Here is a 21,516-nt window from a genome sequence, read left to right as displayed (position 1 = left end):
GTCTGTCTGTCTGTCTGTCTGTCTGTCTGTGTCTGTCTGTCTGTCTGTCTGTCTGTCTGTCTGTCTGTCTGTCTGTCTGTCTGTCCATCTATCTATGCATCCATCCATCCATCTATCCATCCTGCTAGATAGGTTTCCATATTACTGCCTATCTATTATTCATCTATGCTCTGATGGAGCTGCATCAAGCTGGGGAATATAGAATAACAGGTGACCTCTCAAACTTTCACCTCGTCTGTCCAGTGGATCTGTGGGTGACCTCTCAAACCTTAACCTCCTCTGTCCAGTGGATCTGTGGGTGACCTCTCAAACCTTAACCTCCTCTGTCCAGTGGACCTCTCAAACCTTAACCTCCTCTGTCCAGTGGACCTCTCAAACCTTAACCTCCTCTGTCCAGTGGACCTCTCAAACCTTAACCTCCTCTGTCCAGTGGACCTCTCAAACCTTAACCTCCTCTGTCCAGTGGACCTCTCAAACCTTAACCTCCTCTGTCCAGTGGACCTCTCAAACCTTAACCTCGTCTGTCCAGTGGACCTCTCAAACCTTAACCTCCTCTGTCCAGTGGACCTCTCAAACCTTAACCTCCTCTGTCCAGTGGACCTCTCAAACCTTAACCTCCTCCTCTGAGGAGATTGTTTCAAATGGATGTATCCCAAATAGCACCCTATTCATATGGACTCAGATCAACAGTGTACTTTACAAGGCATACGGTAACATTTGGGACGCACAAAATCATTAAAACGCACGAGGAGTCGTGTCCACGGCGGGTCCCATATAAATAGCTCTGTGTCCAATCATGGCTGAAGAGCTGCGGCTCTCGCTCCCTTCGTAATCTGCAAAACCACATCTCTCCTCCAGCGGTCTCTATTACAGGAGGACGGATCGTCTTACCCTTCTGAGCCGCTTCGCTGAACGCTACAAATGAGCTTGAGCTGCCTGAGAGACGAGAGGAACACATGGACTGTAGTAACAGACTGAGCTGTCAGAGAGGAACACATGGACTGTAGTAACAGACTGAGCTGTCAGAGAGGAACACATGGACTGTAGTAACAGACTGAGCTGACAGAGAGGAACACATGGACTGTAGTAACAGACTGAGCTGTCAGAGAGGAACACATGGACTGTAGTAACAGACTGAGCTGTCAGAGAGGAACACATGGACTGTAGTAACAGACTGAGCTGTCAGAGAGGAACACATGGACTGTAGTAACAGACTGAGCTGTCAGAGAGGAACACATGGACTGTAGTAACAGACTGAGCTGTCAGAGAGGAACACATGGACTGTAGTAACAGACTGAGCTGTCAGAGAGGAACACATGGACTGTAGTAACAGACTGAGCTGTCAGAGAGGAACACATGGACTGTAGTAACAGACTGAGCTGTCAGAGAGGAACACATGGACTGTAGTAACAGACTGAGCTGACAGAGAGGAACACATGGACTGTAGTAACAGACTGAGCTGTCAGAGAGGAACACATGGACTGTAGTAACAGACTGAGCTGACAGAGAGGAACACATGGACTGTAGTAACAGACTGAGCTGTCAGAGAGGAACACATGGACTGTAGTAACAGACTGAGCTGACAGAGAGGAACACATGGACTGTAGTAACAGACTGAGCTGTCAGAGAGGAACACATGGACTGTAGTAACAGACTGAGCTGACAGAGAGGAACACATGGACTGTAGTAACAGACTGAGCTGACAGAGAGCAACATGGTGCAACATGAGAGTGTTCATAGGAAAAGAGATTTCAAATCAGACAAATAAAAACCTGAGAAATACAGGAGCAGCATTTTTATTAGTCTAACAATAAACTATTTTACAAATCTTCCCCATGTACAGTGGCTGTGCGCTTTACAAAGTTTGTTAACTAGAGTCCTTGTTGTCAGCATCTTTGAGCAACAAGCCCTTTTCCTGAATGTTTCACACTTGTTGATATGGAGACCCAAGTGAACACAGAGGAAGAGTTGTCATCGTGTATTTGGTGAAGAGGAGAGAAGGACTGCAAAATCCCACTAACTTTCCCAAAAGTCCGTTTTTTTCTGAAATCCACAGTTGAAAGATTTTGATGGGATCAGGAGGGAACAATAAGGACGTGGAATCCTCCAACCAGGAATTCTGGGAAACTTGCTGGAATTTTGCAACCCGAGTGAAGAAAGATGTGTTTTTTGAGGTCAGATGCGTGGACCTCTGGGATCCTTCGCGGACTCCGTCTGAGGGGAAAAGGAAACAGACAGAGAGTCAGTTCACCTTGTCAAAACCACCATCAACCCCTGTGTTCAGTTCACACTGCTTTGTCCAAGATCATTCAGCCTTGGGGAGTTACCATCTCTCTGTCAATAAACACACAAACCTACCTTTCATATTATCGTCACGGAGCGCTGGTAACCACGGTAACGGCTGCTGTTTGCTCCCTGGGGCTGTTTACTTGACGATAAGGCCCTCGGGAAAGCTACCGACTAACAGTGTGGAGGGAGGGAGGGAGGGAGGGACTGACTAACTGTGGGGAGGGAGGGACTGACTAACTGTGGGGAGGGAGGGAGGGAGGGAGGGAGGGAGGGAGGGAGGGAGGGAGGGACTGACTAACTGTGGGGAGGGAGGGACTGACTAACTGTGGGGAGGGAGGGAGGGAGGGAGGGAGGGAGGGAGGGAGGGGAGGGAGGGACTGATAACTGTGGGGAGGGAGGGACTGACTAACTGTGGGGAGGGAGGGAGGGAGGGAGGGAGGGAGGGACTGACTAACTGTGGGGAGGGAGGGAGGGACTGACTAACTGTGGGGAGGGAGGGAGGGAGGGAGGGACTGACTAACTGTGGGGAGGGAGGGAGGGAGGGAGGGAGGGAGGGAGGGAGGGAGGGAGGGAGGGACTGACTAACTGTGGGGAGGGAGGGAGGGACTGACTAACTGTGGGGAGGGAGGGAGGGAGGGAGGGACTGACTAACTGTGGGGAGGGAGGGAGGGAGGGAGGGAGGGAGGGAGGGAGGGACTGACTAACTGTGGGGAGGGAGGGAGGGAGGGAGGGAGGGAGGGAGGGAGGGAGGGAGGGAGGGATCTAGTATGAACGGTCAGCGTGTTGGTTCTCAGAAAATGGTATGTGTCCAAAATGGCACTACATTTCCTATACAGTACACTACTTTAGACCAGGGCCCGTAGGACTAACCCGTAGCAATCTGGTCAACAGAAGCGCACTATCGAGGGAATAGAGGGCCATTTGGGACTAACCTGCTATAGTGTTTACCTGGCCAGGGGTCCAGGTGTAACCTGTCCGTACCGTAACTCAGTCATGTGGTGTAGTACAGGTGTTGTGTCCGTACCGTAACTCAGTCATGTGGTGTAGTACAGGTGTAACCTGTCCGTACCGTAACTCAGTCATGTGGTGTAGTACAGGTGTTGTGTCCGTACCGTAACTCAGTCATGTGGTGTAGTACAGGTGTTGTGTCCGTACCGTAACTCAGTCATGTGGTGTAGTACAGGTGTAACCTGTCCGTACCGTAACTCAGTCATGTGGTGTAGTACAGGTGTTGTGTCCGTACCGTAACTCAGTCATGTGGTGTAGTACAGGTGTTGTGTCCGTACCGTAACTCAGTCATGTGGTGTAGTACAGGTGTTGTGTCCGTACCGTAACTCAGTCATGTAGTGTAGTACAGGTGTTGTGTCCGTACCGTAACTCAGTCATGTGGTGTAGTACAGGTGTTGTGTCCGTACTCCGTAACTCCGTCATGTGGTGTAGTACAGGTGTAACCTGCCCGTACCGTAACTCAGTCATGTGGTGTAGTACAGGTGTTGTGTCCGTACCGTAACTCAGTCATGTAGTGTAGTACAGGTGTTGTGTCCGTACCGTAACTCAGTCATGTGGTGTAGTACAGGTGTTGTGTCCGTACCGTAACTCAGTCATGTGGTGTAGTACAGGTGTAACCTGTCCGTACCGTAACTCAGTCATGTGGTGTAGTACAGGTGTTGTGTCCGTACCGTAACTCAGTCATGTGGTGTAGTACAGGTGTGTGTCCGTACCGTAACTCAGTCATGTGGTGTAGTACAGGTGTTGTGTCCGTACCGTAACCTCAGTCATGTGGTGTAGTACAGGTGTTGTGTCTGTACCGTAACTCAGTCATGTGGTGTAGTACAGGTGTTGTGTCCGTACCGTAACTCAGTCATGTGGTGTAGTACAGGTGTTGTGTCCGTACCGTAACTCAGTCATGTGGTGTAGTACAGGTGTTGTGTCTGTACCGTAACTCAGTCATGTGGTGTAGTACAGGTGTTGTGTCCGTACCGTAACTCAGTCATGTGGTGTAGTACAGGTGTAACCTGCCCGTACCGTAACTCAGTCATGTGGTGTAGTACAGGTGTTGTGTCCGTACCGTAACTCAGTCATGTGGTGTAGTACAGGTGTAACCTGTCCGTACCGTAACTCAGTCATGTGGTGTAGTACAGGTGTTGTGTCCGTACCGTAACTCAGTCATGTGGTGTAGTACAGGTGTTGTGTCCGTACCGTAACTCAGTCATGTGGTGTAGTACAGGTGTTGTGTCCGTACCGTAACTCAGTCATGTGGTGTAGTACAGGTGTTGTGTCCGTACCGTAACTCAGTCATGATGTGATCAGTCAGTCAGTCCCTGGCCCTGGGCGGCTGGTAATACTGGACCGTGGGCCGCGTCCTCGTGGTGGTCCGAGGCTGCCCGTCTCCCCCGCGCCGGTACTCTAACCCCTCCTCTTCCTTCTGCTACCACACATACAGATCTACCATCAGTTTGGCCTTTTAACATCGTACTCAATAAGATTCTATTTTCACAGGCAGGACCTGATCCTAGATCTGCCCTCTGGCTCAAGACACTGTGAACACAGACCCTGGTTTCTGAGATGATATTAGAACCAGCTGATCGAGGTCTTCCTGGTCGTATAAGTCGGTGTTATTCACAACTGAACACGTAGCGTGATCTCAGACGGAAACAAGGACTTTCTTTAGGCTCATTTCTCAATGAGTCTTTCCTTGTTTCCTTACATCCTCTCTCCTCTCCTCCTTCTCTAAAACACATTAGAGGAGACGGTCTAGGGGTTGGGGGGAGGGACCTTGGACATTCTCCTCCAATACGGTTGAGAAGCTGGAGAGGAGAGAGGACGTGAGGAATCACGGAAAGGTGAGTTGAGACAGAGCAACTGTAGTCCATAGATACTTACCCAGAAGTCCTTGTTGACAGGTCTGATGTTGTGTAGAAGGACCTCCTCACAGTTTCCATACTCAGTAAAGACCACGACCGCTGTGAGACCAGAGGGATGTACAGCGTCTATCCTGGACCTGTAGAACTACACACAGAGGTGTTATTATACACAGCATCTATCCTGGACCTGTAGAACTACACACAGAGGTGTTATTATACACAGCATCTATCCTGGACCTGTAGAACTACACACAGAGGTGTTATTATACACAGCATCTATCCTGGACCTGTAGAACTACACACAGAGGTGTTATTATACACAGCATCTATCCTGGACCTGTAGAACTACACACAGAGGTGTTGTTATACACAGCATCTATCCTGGACCTGTAGAACTACACACAGAGGTGTTATTATACACAGCATCTATCCTGGACCTGTAGAACTACACACAGAGGGGTTATTATACACAGCATCTATCCTGGACCTGTAGAACTACACACAGAGGTGTTATTATACACAGCATCTATCCTGGACCTGTAGAACTACACACAGAGGTGTTATTATACACAGCATCTATCCTGGACTGTAGAACTACACACAGAGGTGTTATTATACACAGCATCTATCCTGGACCTGTAGAACTACACACAGAGGTGTTATTATACACAGCATCTATCCTGGACCTGTAGAAACTACACACAGAGGTGTTATTATACACAGCATCTATCCTGGACCTGTAGAACTACACACAGAGGTGTTATTATACACAGCATCTATCCTGGACCTGTAGAACTACACACAGAAGGTGTTATTATACCACGCATCTATCCTGGACCTGTAGAACTACACACAGAGGTGTTATTATACACAGCATCTATCCTGGACCTGTAGAACTACACACAGAGGTGTTATTATAACACAGCATCTATCCTGGACCTGTAGAACTACACACAGAGGTGTTATTATACACAGCGTCTATCCTGGACCTGCTAGACCTACACACAGAGGGTTATTATACACAGCCATCTATCCTGGACCTGTAGAACTACACACAGAGGTGTTATTATACACAGCATCTATCCTGGACCTGTAGAACTACACACAGAGGTGTTATTATACACAGCATCTATCCTGGACCTGTAGAACTACACACAGAGGTGTTATTATACACAGCATCTATCCTGGAGCTGTAGAACTACACACAGAGGTGTTATTATACACAGCATCTATCCTGGACCTGTAGAACTACACACAGAGGTGTTATTATACACAGCATCTATCCTGGACCTGTAGAACTACACACAGAGGTGTTATTATACACAGCATCTATCCTGGACCTGTAGAACTACACACAGAGGTGTTATTATACACAGCATCTATCCTGGACCTGTAGAACTACACACAGAGGTGTTATTATACACAGCATCTATCCTGGACCTGTAGAACTACACACAGAGGTGTTATTATACACAGCATCTATCCTGGACCTGTAGAACTACACACAGAGGTGAGGTGATTGCCATCCTTCCATCTATCTAACCATGAGTCCAGTGTTAATATAATTGTCATCCTTCCATCTATCTAACCATGAGTCCAGTGTTAATATAATTGTCATCCTTCCATCTATCTAACCATGAGTCCAGTGTTAATATAATTGTCATCCTTCCATCTATCTAACCATGAGTCCAGTGTTAATATAATTGTCATCCTTCCATCTATCTAACCATGAGTCCAGTGTTAATATAATTGTCATCCTTCCATCTATCTAACCATGAGTCCAGTGTTAATATAATTGTACCTTGTTGTCTTCCCAGTAGAGCGCTAGAACCTGGTCTCCTGGTTTCAAGTTCCCCAGGCCTTGAGGCTCCATGGACCCAACCTGCCCCTGGTCTGACCTCTGCCCTTTGACCTGCCCTGACCTCTTCTTAGGGGCGGTGTTGGAGTTGTTATGGGCGGGGTTAGTGCTGTTCCTGTTGTGTGGCTCCTCCCTCTCCCTGGGGGCGGGACCAGAGGAGTAGTTCTGTTGTTTGATTGGCCCTGTCCGGTGTTCCGTCGACGAGTCACCGTTTTGGAGGTGTGGACCCGAGCCTGGGCCGCCGCCCACTTGGCCTTTCACTGGACGAGACTCCCCACGGGACACGCCCCAGTCCTGCGTCCCGGCGCTACAGTCCTCCTCTTGCCCCGCCCACGACGGTCCGTTGTCCCGGTAACGGTCAGAGTTGTCAGAGTTAGGCCTTTCCCTGTGGGACTTCCCCCCTCCTCTCCTTCTGCTGTTGGGCTCAGCTCTACAACACAACACAACTTTACTGTACATCCCAGAATGCACACATCACCGTACAAGAATGAAAACCATTGCAGACACATGAGATAACAGTCAAACCTCGCACATTGTAATCAAATATCCATTCAAACAATGCCACTTTATATAATGTTTATATATCTTACATTACTCATCTCATATGTTTATACTGTATACTATACTATACTACTGCATCTTGTCTATGCCGTCCAGCCATCGCTCATCCATATATTTATATATTCTTGTTCCAATCCTTTACTTAGATTTGTGTGTATTAAGGTAGTTGTTGTGGAATTGTTAGATTACTTGTTAGATATTACTGCACTGTCAGAACTAGAAGCACAAGCATTTCACTACACTCACATTAACACCTGGTAACCATGTGTATGTGACCAATAACACTTGATTTGATTTGACGAGACACCATTCATAATCAAGTCTAATCCAGTATCCATACCTGTTGTCTGCTCTGCTGTCAGATCTCTGGACCCCTTTAGGTTCTGATACACAGTTAGAACTGGACTCTGTCTGGTGCTGGACCGGTTTAGAGGCAGCTGGTGCAGGCCCGTTGTTCTGCTTCATCCCTCCTCCTCCTCCTCCTCCTCCTCCTCCTCCTCCTCCTCCTCCTCCTCCTCCTCCTCTCTTATTAAACGACAGATCAGGTACCGAGTGCTGCTCTCTCCGACTTTGGTTCTGGAACCCTCCGGAACCAAAACTAGAACCTACTCTGATTCCCTGCTGGAAGGTTCCAGAACCAGAAGGATCCCCCTGGGTTCCTTCTCTGGGTTCTCTGTTCCGCTGGCCAGGGGCGGGGTACGTAGCAGGGCAGAACACTGATGCCTGTCCTCTGGCCTCCCTGGCTGCTTGTCTCTCATTCTGGGCCTCTCTCCACCTCTCGGACCCTCCTCCACCACCAGGAGGGGCCTTCTCCTGTGTCTGGCCCCTTTCCTGGCCTCTGTCCTGGGCTCTCTCCTGGCCCTGCTGGCCCCCTGCTGGAGCTGAGACTGGAGCTGAGGAAGGGGTGGATGTGGTGATGGAGGGGTCGTGGCCAGGTTTAGGGAAGTCCTTGTCACTATCCCTCTGGAAGCGAGGTGGTCTGTCGTTCCTATCGTTCCTGAAGTCTGATCTATCGTTCCTCTCGTTTCTCTCCTTCCGTGATCTGTCGTTCCTGGACCAGTCATTCCTACTGTCTGACCTGTCGTTGCGGCTGTCGCTGCGTTGGGGGTACCTGTCCTGGGACTGGTGGTTCGGGGGGAACGTCATCTTACCATCATGATGCCTCTGAGAGGACTGGCTCTTTGGCTCTGGAGGAGAAACCCAGAGAAAAAGATTTCACACACACACAGGGTGTCAAACGTTTAAACATTTCAACAAAATGTTGTTTTTGTTTGCCAATAGATAGACAGTCAGAACCGTGCACTAGGTCTGTCTGGTGGCTGACCTGCCTATACTGATAGATAGACCCAGTGCCCGGTTCTGTCTGTCTGGTGGCTGACCTGCCTATACTGATAGATAGACCCAGTGCCCGGTTCTGTCTGTCTGGTGGCTGACCTGCCTATACTGATCGGCCCAGTGCCCGGTTCTGTCTGTCTGGTGGCTGACCTGCCTATACTGATAGATAGACCCAGTGCACGGTTCTGACTGTCTGTCTGGTGGCTGACCTGCCTATACTGATCGGCCCAGTGCACGGTTCTGTCTGTCTGGTGGCTGACCTGCCTATACTGATCGGCCCAGCGCCCGGTTCTGTCTGTCTGGTGGCTGACCTGCCTATACTGATCGGCCCAGTGCACGGTTCTGTCTGTCTGGTGGCTGACCTGCCTATACTGATCGGCCCAGTGCCCGGTTCTGTCTGTCTGGTGGCTGACCTGCCTATACTGATCGGCCCAGTGCCCGGTTCTGTCTGTCTGGTGGCTGACCTGCCTATACTGATCGGCCCAGTGCACGGTTCTGTCTGTCTGGGTGGCTGGACCTGCCTATACTGATCGGCCCAGTGCCTGGTTCTGTCTGTCTGGTGGCTGACCTGCCTATACTGATCGGCCCAGTGCCCGGTTCTGTCGGATACTGATCGGCCCAGTGCCCGGTTCTGTCTGTCTGGTGGCTGACCTGCCTATACTGATCGGCCCAGTGCCCGGTTTCTGTCTGTCTGGTAACTGACCTGCCTATACTGATCGGCCCAGTGCACCGGTTCTGACTGTCCTGTCTGGTGGCTGGACCTGCCTATACTGATCGGCCCAGTGCCCGGTTCTGTCTGTCTGGTGCTGAACCTGCCTATACTGACGGCCCAGTGCCCGGTTCTGTCTGTCTGGTGGCTGACCTGCCTATACTGATCGGCCCAGTGCCCGGTTCTGTCTGTCTGTCTGGTGGCTGACCTGCCTATACTGATCGGCCCAGTGCCCGGTTCTGTCTGTCTGGTGGTCTGACCTGCCTATACTGATCGGCCCAGTGCCCGGTTCTGTCTGTCTGGTGGCTGACCTGCCTATCTGATCGAGCCCCAGTGCACGAGTTCCTGTGTCTGGTGGCTGACCCTGCCTATACTGATCGGGACCCAGTGCACGGTTCTGTCTGTCTGGTGGCTGACCCTGCCTATACTGACGGCCCAGTGCCCGTTCTGTCTGTCTGTCTGGTGGCTGACCTGCCTATACTGATCGGGCCCAGTGCCCCGGTTTTCTGTCTGTCTGGTGGCTGACCTGCCTATACTGATCGGCCCAGTGCCGGGGTTCTGTCTGTCTGGTGGCTGACCTGCCTATACTGATCGGCCCAGTGCCCGGTTCTGTCTGCTGGTGGCTGACCTGCCTATACTGATCGGCCCAGTGCCCGTTTCTGTCTGTCTGGTGGCTGGACCTGCCTATACTGATCGGCCCAGGTGCCCGGTTCTGTCTGTCTGGTGGCTGACCTGCCTATACTGATCGGCCCAGTTGCCCGGTTTGTGTTCGTCCTGTCTGGTGGCTGACCTGCTGTGAGTGTTTGTGTTCTCCGAAGTACGGCAACTAATCAGTCTCCGTTTCAAAAATACTGAATCTTAGGAGGAGATTCCTAGAGGAAGATGTATTTTCTATCTACTAAATGTCTCCTTTCTACATTTGCACTCACTGTATATAGATGTTTCTATTGCGTTATTGACTGTATGTTTTGTTTATTCCATGTGTAACTCTGTGTCGAACTGCTTTGCTTTATCTTGGCCAGGGCGCAGTTGTAATTGAGAACTTGTTCTCAACTGGCCTACCTGGTTAAATAAAGTTGAAATAAAATAAATAAAATTGGTAAGTCATGGTATTTAACACGATGTAAAGAGGAGCAGGCAGCACGCAGCAGGCGGCAGGCAGCAGGCAGCACGCAGCAGGCAGCACGCAGCAGGCAGCACTCAGCACGCAGCACTCAGCACGCGGCAGGCAGCACGCGGCAGGCAGCACGCAGCAGGCAGCACGCGGCAGGCAGCAGGCGGCAGGCAGCAGGCGGCAGGCAGCACGCGGCAGGCAGCACGCGGCAGGCAGCAGGCAGCACGCAGCAGGCAGGCTGTACGATTGTTTATCCCACAGGCAGCTCAAGATTAATTTGATGGACAGTTCTGGACGCCTCGTGAAGGACGTTAAAGTCCCACTTCAGAAGCGACCTTCCTTTACAGACAAGTAAAATACCCGTTCAGCCGGGCGCCTCGAATCCATCTCCAGAGGTTTGGTGTTGGCATTTAAACAGCTGTCGTGTTCCCTCACAGACACACAAACACACCGTAGCAGAGGAGCTTTCAAGGGGATATGACTGAGGGAGACAGAACTTCACTGTCTGGACCTAGTTGTTCTTATTAGGACCATTATTCTGTATCGTGAATGAATTATTCTGCATCGTGAATGAATTCTTCTGCATCGTGAATGAATTCTTCTGCATCGTGAATGAATTCTTCTGCATCGTGAATGAATTCTTCTGCATCGTGAATGAATTCTTCTGCATCGTGAATGAATTATTCTGCATCGTGAATTAATAGGATCATTATTCTGCCTTGTGAATGAGTTATTCTGCATCGTGAATGAATTACTCTGCATCGTGAATGAATTATTCTGCATCGTGAATGAATTATTCTGCATCGTGAATGAATTATTCTGCATCGTGAATGAATTATTCTGCATTGTGAATTAATAGGATCATTATTCTGCATCGTGAATTAATTATTCTGCATCGTGAATTAATAGGATCATTATTCTGCATTGTAAATTGACGTGGAATTTTCAGATTTTTTTGTATCGTTTTAACAGAAAATTATATGTAGAAAAATGCAGATTAAACGTTAAGCAAAATTGTCCATTGGTCCCATCCCTGACGTGTACACACACCCATGCTTCAATTCTAGATACTGTCTTTTAATTGGAGACCTGAGAAACAAATACAAATAAAATCGAAACAAACGTCATTATATACCGTATATAAACAAAGAAGGGGGAAACGAACATCAATGCCAGAGTTCAGTAAAAATGGCATGATCCCAAACTCTGGTTTCAAACATCTAAATACGTGAAATGAGCCCAAACATCAAACAGTAACTTCCCCTCATGAAAGGCAGGAAATGAAACCCATCCCTCTCTGTTGGCTGTGTCCATTTCCCCTCTGTGGTGAACCATATGTCAGTTTGTCCCCATGCCTACCCACTGATGTCAGAGACTTAACTAACGGCAGCACTGTTTTATACAGCTTAATACCCTCTGTAGAGAGACACACAGACCATCTGGCTGGCTCCTCACTATAACCACCAGAGGAGAGGACAGGACGACAGGACGACTATAGCACCAGAGACAGGACTACAGCACCAGACTACAGCACCAGAGACTACAGCACCAGAGACAGGACGACGGCACCAGAGACTACAGCACCAGAGACTACAGCACCAGAGACAGGACTACAGCACCAGAGACTACAGCACCAGAGACTACAGCACCAGAGACAGGACTACAGCACCAGAGACTACAACACCAGAGACTACGGCACCAGAGACTACGGCACCAGAGACTACAGCACCAGAGACTACAGCACCAGAGACAGGACGACGGCACCAGACAGGACGACGGCACCAGAGACTACAGCACCAGAGACTACAGCACCAGAGACTACAGCACCAGAGACTACAGCACCAGAGACTACAGCACCAGAGACAGGATGACGGCGTCAGAGACAGGACTACAGCACCAGAGACTATAACACCAGAGACTACAGCACCAGAGACTACAGCACCAGAGACTACAGCACCAGAGACTACAGCACCAGACTACAGCACCAGAGACAGGACTACAGCACCAGAGACTACAGCACCAGAGACTACATCACCAGAGACTACAGCACCAGAGACAGGCCTACTGCACCAGAGACAGGACTACAGGACTAGAGACTATACAACCAGAGACTATAACACCAGAGACAGGACTACAACACCAGAGACAGGACTACAACACCAGAGACTGGACTACAGCACCAGAGACAGGACTACAGCACCAGAGACAGGACTACAGCACCAGAGACTATAACACCAGAGACAGGACTACAGCACCAGAGACTATAACACCAGAGACTATAACACCAGAGACTATAACACCAGAGACTACAACACCAGAGACTACAACACCAGAGACTACAACACCAGAGACTATAACACCAGAGACTATAACACCAGAGACTACAGCACCAGAGACTATAACACCAGAGACAGGACTACAGCACCAGAGACTATAACACCAGAGACTACAACACCAGAGACTACAACACCAGAGACTACAGCACCAGAGACTACAGCACCAGAGACTACAGCACCAGAGACTACAGCACCAGAGACTATAACACCAGAGACAGGACTACAGGACCAGAGACTATAACACCAGAGACAGGACTACAGCACCAGACTATAACACCAGAGACTACAGCACCAGAGACTATAACACCAGAGACTACAACACCAGAGACTACAACACCAGAGACTACAACACCAGAGACTACAACACCAGAGACTATAGCACCAGAGACTACAGCACCAGAGACTACAGCACCAGAGACTACAACACCAGAGACTACAACACCAGAGACTATAACACCAGAGACTATAACACCAGAGACTACAGCACCAGAGACTATAACACCAGAGACTACAACACCAGAGACAGGACTACAACACCAGAGACTACAACACCAGAGACTATAACACCAGAGACTATAACACCAGAGACTATAACACCAGAGACTACAACACCAGAGACTACAACACCAGAGACAGGACTACAACACCAGAGACTACAACACCAGAGACTATAACACCAGAGACTATAACACCAGAGACTATAACACCAGAGACTATAACACCAGAGACAGGACTACGGCACCAGAGACTATAACACCAGAGACTATAACACCAGAGACTATAACACCAGAGACAGGACTACAGGACTAGAGACTACAGCACCAGAGACTATAACACCAGAGACTATAACACCAGAGACTACAGCACCAGAGACTATAACACCAGAGACTATAACACCAGAGACAGGACTACAGGACCAGAGACTACAGCACCAGAAACTATAACACCAGAGACTATAACACCAGAGACTACAGCACCAGAGACTACAACACCAGAGACTACAGCACCAGAGACTACAACACCAGAGACTATAACACCAGAGACTACAGCACCAGAGACTACAGCACCAGAGACAGGACTACAGGACCAGAGACTATAACACCAGAGACTATAACACCAGAGACAGGACTACAGGACTAGAGACAGGACTACAGGACTAGACAGTGTGGAGCTCTGTATTAACATGTGTTTTAATCCTGACCTATTTGATTTGTTTGATGACAGATGGATCAGAAACAAAGAGGGTTAAATATTGAGAGGAAACAGAAGTGTGAAAGCTGGACATGGAGGTTGAACCCTGCTCTCCAGAGGGGAACGGAACATGTCCATGGAGCTGGAGCTGGGAGAGTTAACCACTCCAACACAGATTTACACCACACCATTTCTTTAAAAATATATATTTCTTATAAAAATGTACAATATTTGAAGGAATTTTGAATGACAGTTAATCTTTGATGCTGGAAAAAAAGAGTGTGAATCAGAAAGACAAACAGGATGAAGAAAATTATTATCTGAAAATTCCCCCTTTTCAATAAATGTCACAAATAGATGTAACAAACTGCTATGTGCTTTGTGAAAATATCAGGTTGAAAGCAGACACAACGGGATAAAGATAGAGGGAGGGAACGATCCCTGATTCTACCTCACTCTCCCACCAAGGTGCATGAATTCAGGAGCAAAGTGAAGTAGAGACACTTCTTTATTGTTAAAACCAACACCTTTCAACTGTAGCCAACAACCCTGATGAAGACTATTGGTAAAGGAAGGACCCCTAACTGTACCTTGTAGGGAGAAGACTATTGGTAAAGGAAGGACCTCTAACTGTACCTTGTAGGGAGAAGACTATTGGTAAAGGAAGGAAGGACCCCTAACTGTACCTTGTAGGGAGAAGACTATTGGTAAAGGAAGGACAGGACCCCTAACTGTACCTTGTAGGGAGAAGACTATTGGTAAAGGAAGGACAGGACCTCTAACTGTACCTTGTAGAGAGAAGACTATTGGTAAAGGAAGGAAGGACCCCTAACTGTACCTTGTAGGGAGAAGACTATTGGTAAAGGAAGGACAGGACCTCTAACTGTACCTTGTAGAGAGAAGACTATTGGTAAAGGAAGGACCCCTAACTGTACCTTGTAGAGAGAAGACTATTGGTAAAGGAAGGACCCCTAACTGTACCTTGTAGGGAGAAGACTATTGGTAAAGGAAGGACCTCTAACTGTACCTTGTAGGGAGAAGACTATTGGTAAAGGAAGGACAGGACCCCTAACTGTACCTTGTAGGGAGAAGACTATTGGTAAAGGAAGGACCTCTAACTGTACCTTGTAGGGAGAAGACTATTGGTAAAGGAAGGACAGGACCCCTAACTGTACCTTGTAGGGAGAAGACTATTGGTAAAGGAAGGACCTCTAACTGTACCTTGTAGGGAGAAGACTATTGGTAAAGGAAGGACAGGACCCCTAACTGTACCTTGTAGGGAGAAGACTATTGGTAAAGGAAGGACAGGACCCCTAACTGTACCTTGTAGGGAGAAGACTATTGGTAAAGGAAGGACAGGACCCCTAACTGTACCTTGTAGAGAGAAGACTATTGGTAAAGGAAGGACCTCTAACTGTACCTTGTAGGGAGAAGACTATTGGTAAAGGAAGGACCCCTAACTGTACCTTGTAGGGAGAAGACTATTGGTAAAGGAAGGACCCCTAACTGTACCTTGTAGAGAGAAGACTATTGGTAAAGGAAGGACCCCTAACTGTACCTTGTAGGGAGAAGACTATTGGTAAAGGAAGGACCCCTAACTGTACCTTGTAGGGAGAAGACTATTGGTAAAGGACAGGACCCCTAACTGTACCTTGTAGGGAGAAGACTATTGGTAAAGGAAGGACAGGACCCCTAACTGTACCTTGTAGAGAGAAGACTATTGGTAAAGGAAGGACTCCTAACTGTACCTTGTAGGGAGAAGACTATTGGTAAAGGAAGGACCCCTAACTGTACCTTGTAGGGAGAAGACTATTGGTAAAGGAAGGACAGGACCCCTAACTGTACCTTGTAGGGAGAAGACTATTGGTAAAGGAAGGACAGGACCCCTAACTGTACCTTGTAGAGAGAAGACTATTGGTAAAGGAAGGACCTCTAACTGTACCTTGTAGAGAGAAGACTATTGGTAAAGGAAGGACAGGACCCCTAACTGTACCTTGTAGAGAGAAGACTATTGGTAAAGGAAGGACCCCTAACTGTACCTTGTAGAGAGAAGACTATTGGTAAAGGAAGGACCCCTAACTGTACCTTGTAGGGAGAAGACTATTGGTAAAGGAAGGACCCCTAACTGTACCTTGTAGAGAGAAGACTATTGGTAAAGGAAGGACCCCTAACTGTACCTTGTAGGGAGAAGACTATTGGTAAAGGAAGGACCCCTAACTGTACCTTGTAGGGAGAAGACTATTGGTAAAGGAAGGACAGAACCTCTAACTGTACCTTGTAGGGAGAAGACTATTGGTAAAGGAAGGACAGGACCCCTAACTGTACCTTGTAGGGAGAAGACTATTGGTAAAGGAAGGACCCCTAACTGTACCTTGTAGGGAGAAGACTATTGGTAAAGGAAGGACCCCTAACTGTACCTTGTAGAGAGAAGACTATTGGTAAAGGAAGGACAGAACCTCTAACTGTACCTTGTAGGGAGAAGACTATTGGTAAAGGAAGGACAGGACCCCTAACTGTACCTTGTAGGGAGAAGACTATTGGTAAAGGAAGGACCCCTAACTGTACCTTGTAGGGAGAAGACTATTGGTAAAGGAAGGACCCCTAACTGTACCTTGTAGAGAGAAGACTATTGGTAAAGGAAGGACCCCTAACTGTACCTTGTAGGGAGAAGACTATTGGTAAAGGAAGGACCCCTAACTGTACCTTGTAGAGAGAAGACTATTGGTAAAGGAAGGACCCCTAACTGTACCTTGTAGAGAGAAGACTATTGGTAAAGGAAGGACCCCTAACTGTACCTTGTAGAGAGAAGACTATTGGTAAAGGAAGGACAGGACCCCTAACTGTACCTTGTAGGGAGAAGACTATTGGTAAAGGAAGGACCCCTAACTGTACCTTGTAGGGAGAAGACTATTGGTAAAGGAAGGACAGGACCCCTAACTGTACCTTGTAGAGAGAAGACTATTGGTAAAGGAAGGACCCCTAACTGTACCTTGTAGAGAGAAGACTATTGGTAAAGGAAGGACCCCTAACTGTACCTTGTAGAGAGAAGACTATTGGTAAAGGAAGGACCCCTAACTGTACCTTGTAGAGAGAAGACTATTGGTAAAGGAAGGACCCCTAACTGTACCTTGTAGAGAGAAGACTATTGGTAAAGGAAGGACCCCTAACTGTACCTTGTAGGGAGAAGACTATTGGTAAAGGAAGGACCCCTAACTGTACCTTGTAGGGAGAAGACTATTGGTAAAGGAAGGACAGGACCCCTAACTGTACCTTGTAGAGAGAAGACTATTGGTAAAGGAAGGACCCCTAACTGTACCTTGTAGGGAGAAGACTATTGGTAAAGGAAGGACCCCTAACTGTACCTTGTAGGGAGAAGACTATTGTTAAAGGACAGGACCCCTAACTGTACCTTGTAGAGAGAAGACTATTGGTAAAGGAAGGACCCCTAACTGTACCTTGTAGAGAGAAGACTATTGGTAAAGGAAGGACAGGACCCCTAACTGTACCTTGTAGGGAGAAGACTATTGGTAAAGGAAGGACCCCTAACTGTACCTTGTAGAGAGAAGACTATTGGTAAAGGAAGGACAGGACCCCTAACTGTACCTTGTAGGGAGAAGACTATTGGTAAAGGAAGGACCCCTAACTGTACCTTGTAGGGAGAAGACTATTGTTAAAGGACAGGACCCCTAACTGTACCTTGTAGAGAGAAGACTATTGGTAAAGGAAGGACCTCTAACTGTACCTTGTAGAGAGAAGACTATTGGTAAAGGAAGGACAGGACCCCTAACTGTACCTTGTAGAGAGAAGACTATTGGTAAAGGAAGGACCCCTAACTGTACCTTGTAGGGAGAAGACTATTGGTAAAGGAAGGACCCCTAACTGTACCTTGTAGAGAGAAGACTATTGGTAAAGGAAGGACCCCTAACTGTACCTTGTAGGGAGAAGACTATTGGTAAAGGAAGGACAGAACCTCTAACTGTACCTTGTAGAGAGAAGACTATTGGTAAAGGAAGGACAGAACCTCTAACTGTACCTTGTAGAGAGAAGACTATTGGTAAAGGAAGGACAGAACCTCTAACTGTACCTTGTAGAGAGAAGACTATTGGTAAAGGAAGGACCCCTAACTGTACCTTGTAGAGAGAAGACTATTGGTAAAGGAAGGACCCCTAACTGTACCTTGTAGGGAGAAGACTATTGGTAAAGGAAGGACAGAACCTCTAACTGTACCTTGTAGAGAGAAGACTATTGGTAAAGGAAGGACAGAACCTCTAACTGTACCTTGTAGAGAGAAGACTATTGGTAAAGGAAGGACAGAACCTCTAACTGTACCTTGTAGAGAGAAGACTATTGGTAAAGGAAGGACCCCTAACTGTACCTTGTAGAGAGAAGACTATTGGTAAAGGAAGGACAGAACCTCTAACTGTACCTTGTAGAGAGAAGACTATTGGTAAAGGAAGGACCCCTAACTGTACCTTGTAGAGAGAAGACTATTGGTAAAGGAAGGACCCCTAACTGTACCTTGTAGGGAGAAGACTATTGGTAAAGGAAGGACAGAACCTCTAACTGTACCTTGTAGAGAGAAGACTATTGGTAAAGGAAGGACAGGACCCCTAACTGTACCTTGTAGGGAGAAGACTATTGGTAAAGGAAGGACCTCTAACTGTACCTTGTAGGGAGAAGACTATTGGTAAAGGAAGGACAGAACCTCTAACTGTACCTTGTAGAGAGAAGACTATTGGTAAAGGAAGGACAGGACCCCTAACTGTACCTTGTAGGGAGAAGACTATTGGTAAAGGAAGGACAGAACCTCTAACTGTACCTTGTAGAGAGAAGACTATTGGTAAAGGAAGGACAGGACCCCTAACTGTACCTTGTAGGGAGAAGACTATTGGTAAAGGAAGGACCTCTAACTGTACCTTGTAGGGAGAAGACTATTGGTAAAGGAAGGACCCCTAACTGTACCTTGTAGAGAGAAGACTATTGGTAAAGGAAGGACCCCTAACTGTACCTTGTAGAGAGAAGACTATTGGTAAAGGAAGGACCCCTAACTGTACCTTGTAGGGAGAAGACTATTGGTAAAGGAAGGACCCCTAACTGTACCTTGTAGGGAGAAGACTATTGGTAAAGGAAGGACAGGACCCCTAACTGTACCTTGTAGGGAGAAGACTATTGGTAAAGGAAGGACAGGACCCCTAACTGTACCTTGTAGGGAGAAGACTATTGGTAAAGGAAGGACCCCTAACTGTACCTTGTAGGGAGAAGACTATTGGTAAAGGAAGGACCCCTAACTGTACCTTGTAGGGAGAAGACTATTGGTAAAGGAAGGACCCCTAACTGTACCTTGTAGGGAGAAGACTATTGGTAAAGGAAGGACCCCTAACTGTACCTTGTAGGGAGAAGACTATTGGTAAAGGAAGGACCCCTAACTGTACCTTGTAGGGAGAAGACTATTGGTAAAGGAAGGACCCCTAACTGTACCTTGTAGGGAGAAGACTATTGGTAAAGGAAGGACCCCTAACTGTACCTTGTAGAGAGAAGACTATTGGTAAAGGAAGGACCCCTAACTGTACCTTGTAGGGAGAAGACTATTGGTAAAGGAAGGACCCCTAACTGTACCTTGTAGAGAGAAGACTATTGGAAAGGAAGGACCCCTAACTGTACCTTGTAGGGAGAAGACTATTGGTAAAGGAAGGACCCCTAACTGTACCTTGTAGGGAGAAGACTATTGGTAAAGGACAGGACCCCTAACTGTACCTTGTAGGAAGAAGACTATTGGTAAAGGAAGGACCCCTAACTGTACCTTGTAGAGAGAAGACTATTGGTAAAGGAAGGAAGGACCCCTAACTGTACCTTGTAGGGAGAAGACTATTGGTAAAGGAAGGACCCCTAACTGTACCTTGTAGAGAGAAGACTATTGGTAAAGGAAGGACCCCTAACTGTACCTTGTAGAGAGAAGACTATTGGTAAAGGAAGGACAGGACCCCTAACTGTACCTTGTAGAGAGAAGACTATTGGTAAAGGAAGGACTCCTAACTGTACCTTGTAGGGAGAAGACTATTGGTAAAGGAAGGACCCCTAACTGTACCTTGTAGAGAGAAGCTCCCCATCTTGGATTCCAGGAAGTCAAACAGAGTGCTGGGTCCTGACGGTCTTCCTCCTGCTCCCTCCTCCTCATCCTCACCCCCAAACCTACTGGACCTCCCCCGACCCCGGCCACGACCCCTTCCTCTGTCTGCTGCATGGAGGAAACAGACACAGCAGAAAAGTCACATTATCAATGGGATGCTATAGTTATTACGTAGTCGTAGGTCATGTGTTTAAGCATCTCTTCAGGGAGGGGCTTACCTCTGGGTGGGGGGGAGCAGGGCTTACCTCTGGGTGGGGGTCTGTTGGGTTCCTCGGGGGAAGGGGGGGGGGGGGGAGCAGGGCTTACCTCTGGGTGGGGGGGATGGGAACAGGGCTTACCTCTGGGTGGGGGGGGGATGGGAACAGGGCTTACCTCTGGGTGGGGGAGGGATGGGAACAGGGCTTACCTCTGGGTGGGGGAGGGATGGGAACAGGGCTTACCTCTGGGTGGGGGAGGGATGGGAACAGGGTTTACCTCTGGGTGGGGGAGGGATGGGAGCAGGGCTTACCTCTGGGTGGGGGAGGGATGGGAGCAGGGCTTACCTCTGGGTGGGGGAGGGATGGGAACAGGCTTACCTCTGGGTGGGGGAGGGATGGGAACAGGGCTTACCTCTGGGTGGGGGGAGGGATGGGAACAGGGCTTACCTCTGGGTGGGGGAGGGATGGGAGCAGGGCTTACCTCGGTGGGGGGAGGGATGGGAACAGGGCTTACCTCTGGGTGGGGGAGGGATGGGAACAGGGCTTACCTCGGTGGGGGAGGGATGGGAACAGGGCTTACCTCTGGGTGGGGGAGGGATGGGAACAGGGCTTACCTCGGTGGGGGAGGGATGGGAACAGGGCTTACCTCTGGGTGGGGGTCTGCTCGGTTCCTCGGGGGGTGGGGGGGGTTTGAAGGTCCCCGTCAGTAGACTGTTGAGAGCCACCTCCATGTTGTTGTTGTTGTCCATCAGGGCCTGACGAGCATCCTCCTTATCAAACCCCATCTCCATAATGTCCCTTAGGGCCCGCTCATCCACCTAGAGGGAGGGGGGATGGAGGGAGGGGGATGGGAGGGGGGTAGGAGGGAGGGGGGATGGAGGGATGGGAGGGAGGGGGGATGGGAGGGAGGTGGGGGAGGGATGGGAGGGAGGGGG

General features: G+C 48.6%; 1 protein-coding gene and 1 long non-coding RNA gene across 12 annotated transcripts in view; both read right to left on the bottom strand.

Annotated features, from left to right (window-relative positions):
- Positions 1 to 1,780: 1,780 nt before the first annotated feature.
- The window catches only part of tdrd3 (tudor domain containing 3), a 44,155-nt gene continuing 24,419 nt past the window's right edge, over positions 1,781 to 21,516 (bottom strand). For 3 of the 11 annotated variants that reach the window (XR_003873819.1, XR_003873822.1, XR_003873823.1), the window contains 8 exons: positions 21,228 to 21,399; positions 20,343 to 20,492; positions 8,097 to 8,759; positions 7,913 to 8,060; positions 6,955 to 7,441; positions 5,173 to 5,298; positions 4,842 to 5,096; positions 4,624 to 4,714 (listed from right to left, as the gene is read on the bottom strand). Coding sequence is in view for 6 of the 11 variants with exons in the window: in XM_029744105.1 (XP_029599965.1) it covers positions 4,604 to 4,717; positions 5,173 to 5,298; positions 6,955 to 7,441; positions 7,913 to 8,060; positions 8,097 to 8,759; positions 20,343 to 20,492; positions 21,228 to 21,399 (1,860 nt within the window). In the remaining 5 variants the exon portion in view is untranslated. Of the gene's footprint in view, positions 2,215 to 4,574; positions 4,718 to 4,841; positions 5,097 to 5,172; positions 5,299 to 6,269; positions 6,652 to 6,954; positions 7,442 to 7,912; positions 8,061 to 8,096; positions 8,760 to 20,342; positions 20,493 to 21,227; positions 21,400 to 21,516 lie in introns of those variants that run through there. The other 8 variants (XM_029744105.1, XM_029744111.1, XM_029744106.1 and 5 more) reach the window with 6 other exon arrangements.
- Positions 5,867 to 6,132, bottom strand: LOC115182580 (uncharacterized). The gene is made up of 2 exons (XR_003873827.1): positions 6,093 to 6,132; positions 5,867 to 5,940 (listed from the first exon to the last, which is right to left on the bottom strand). It is a non-coding gene; the product is annotated as an uncharacterized LOC115182580 (long non-coding RNA).

This window comes from Salmo trutta, unplaced genomic scaffold, assembly GCF_901001165.1.
Source record: "Salmo trutta unplaced genomic scaffold, fSalTru1.1, whole genome shotgun sequence".
Taxonomy (NCBI): Eukaryota; Metazoa; Chordata; class Actinopteri; order Salmoniformes; family Salmonidae; genus Salmo; species Salmo trutta.
Note: the sequence above shows the minus strand (reverse complement) of the source record. Positions and strands in the feature narration are given on the sequence as shown.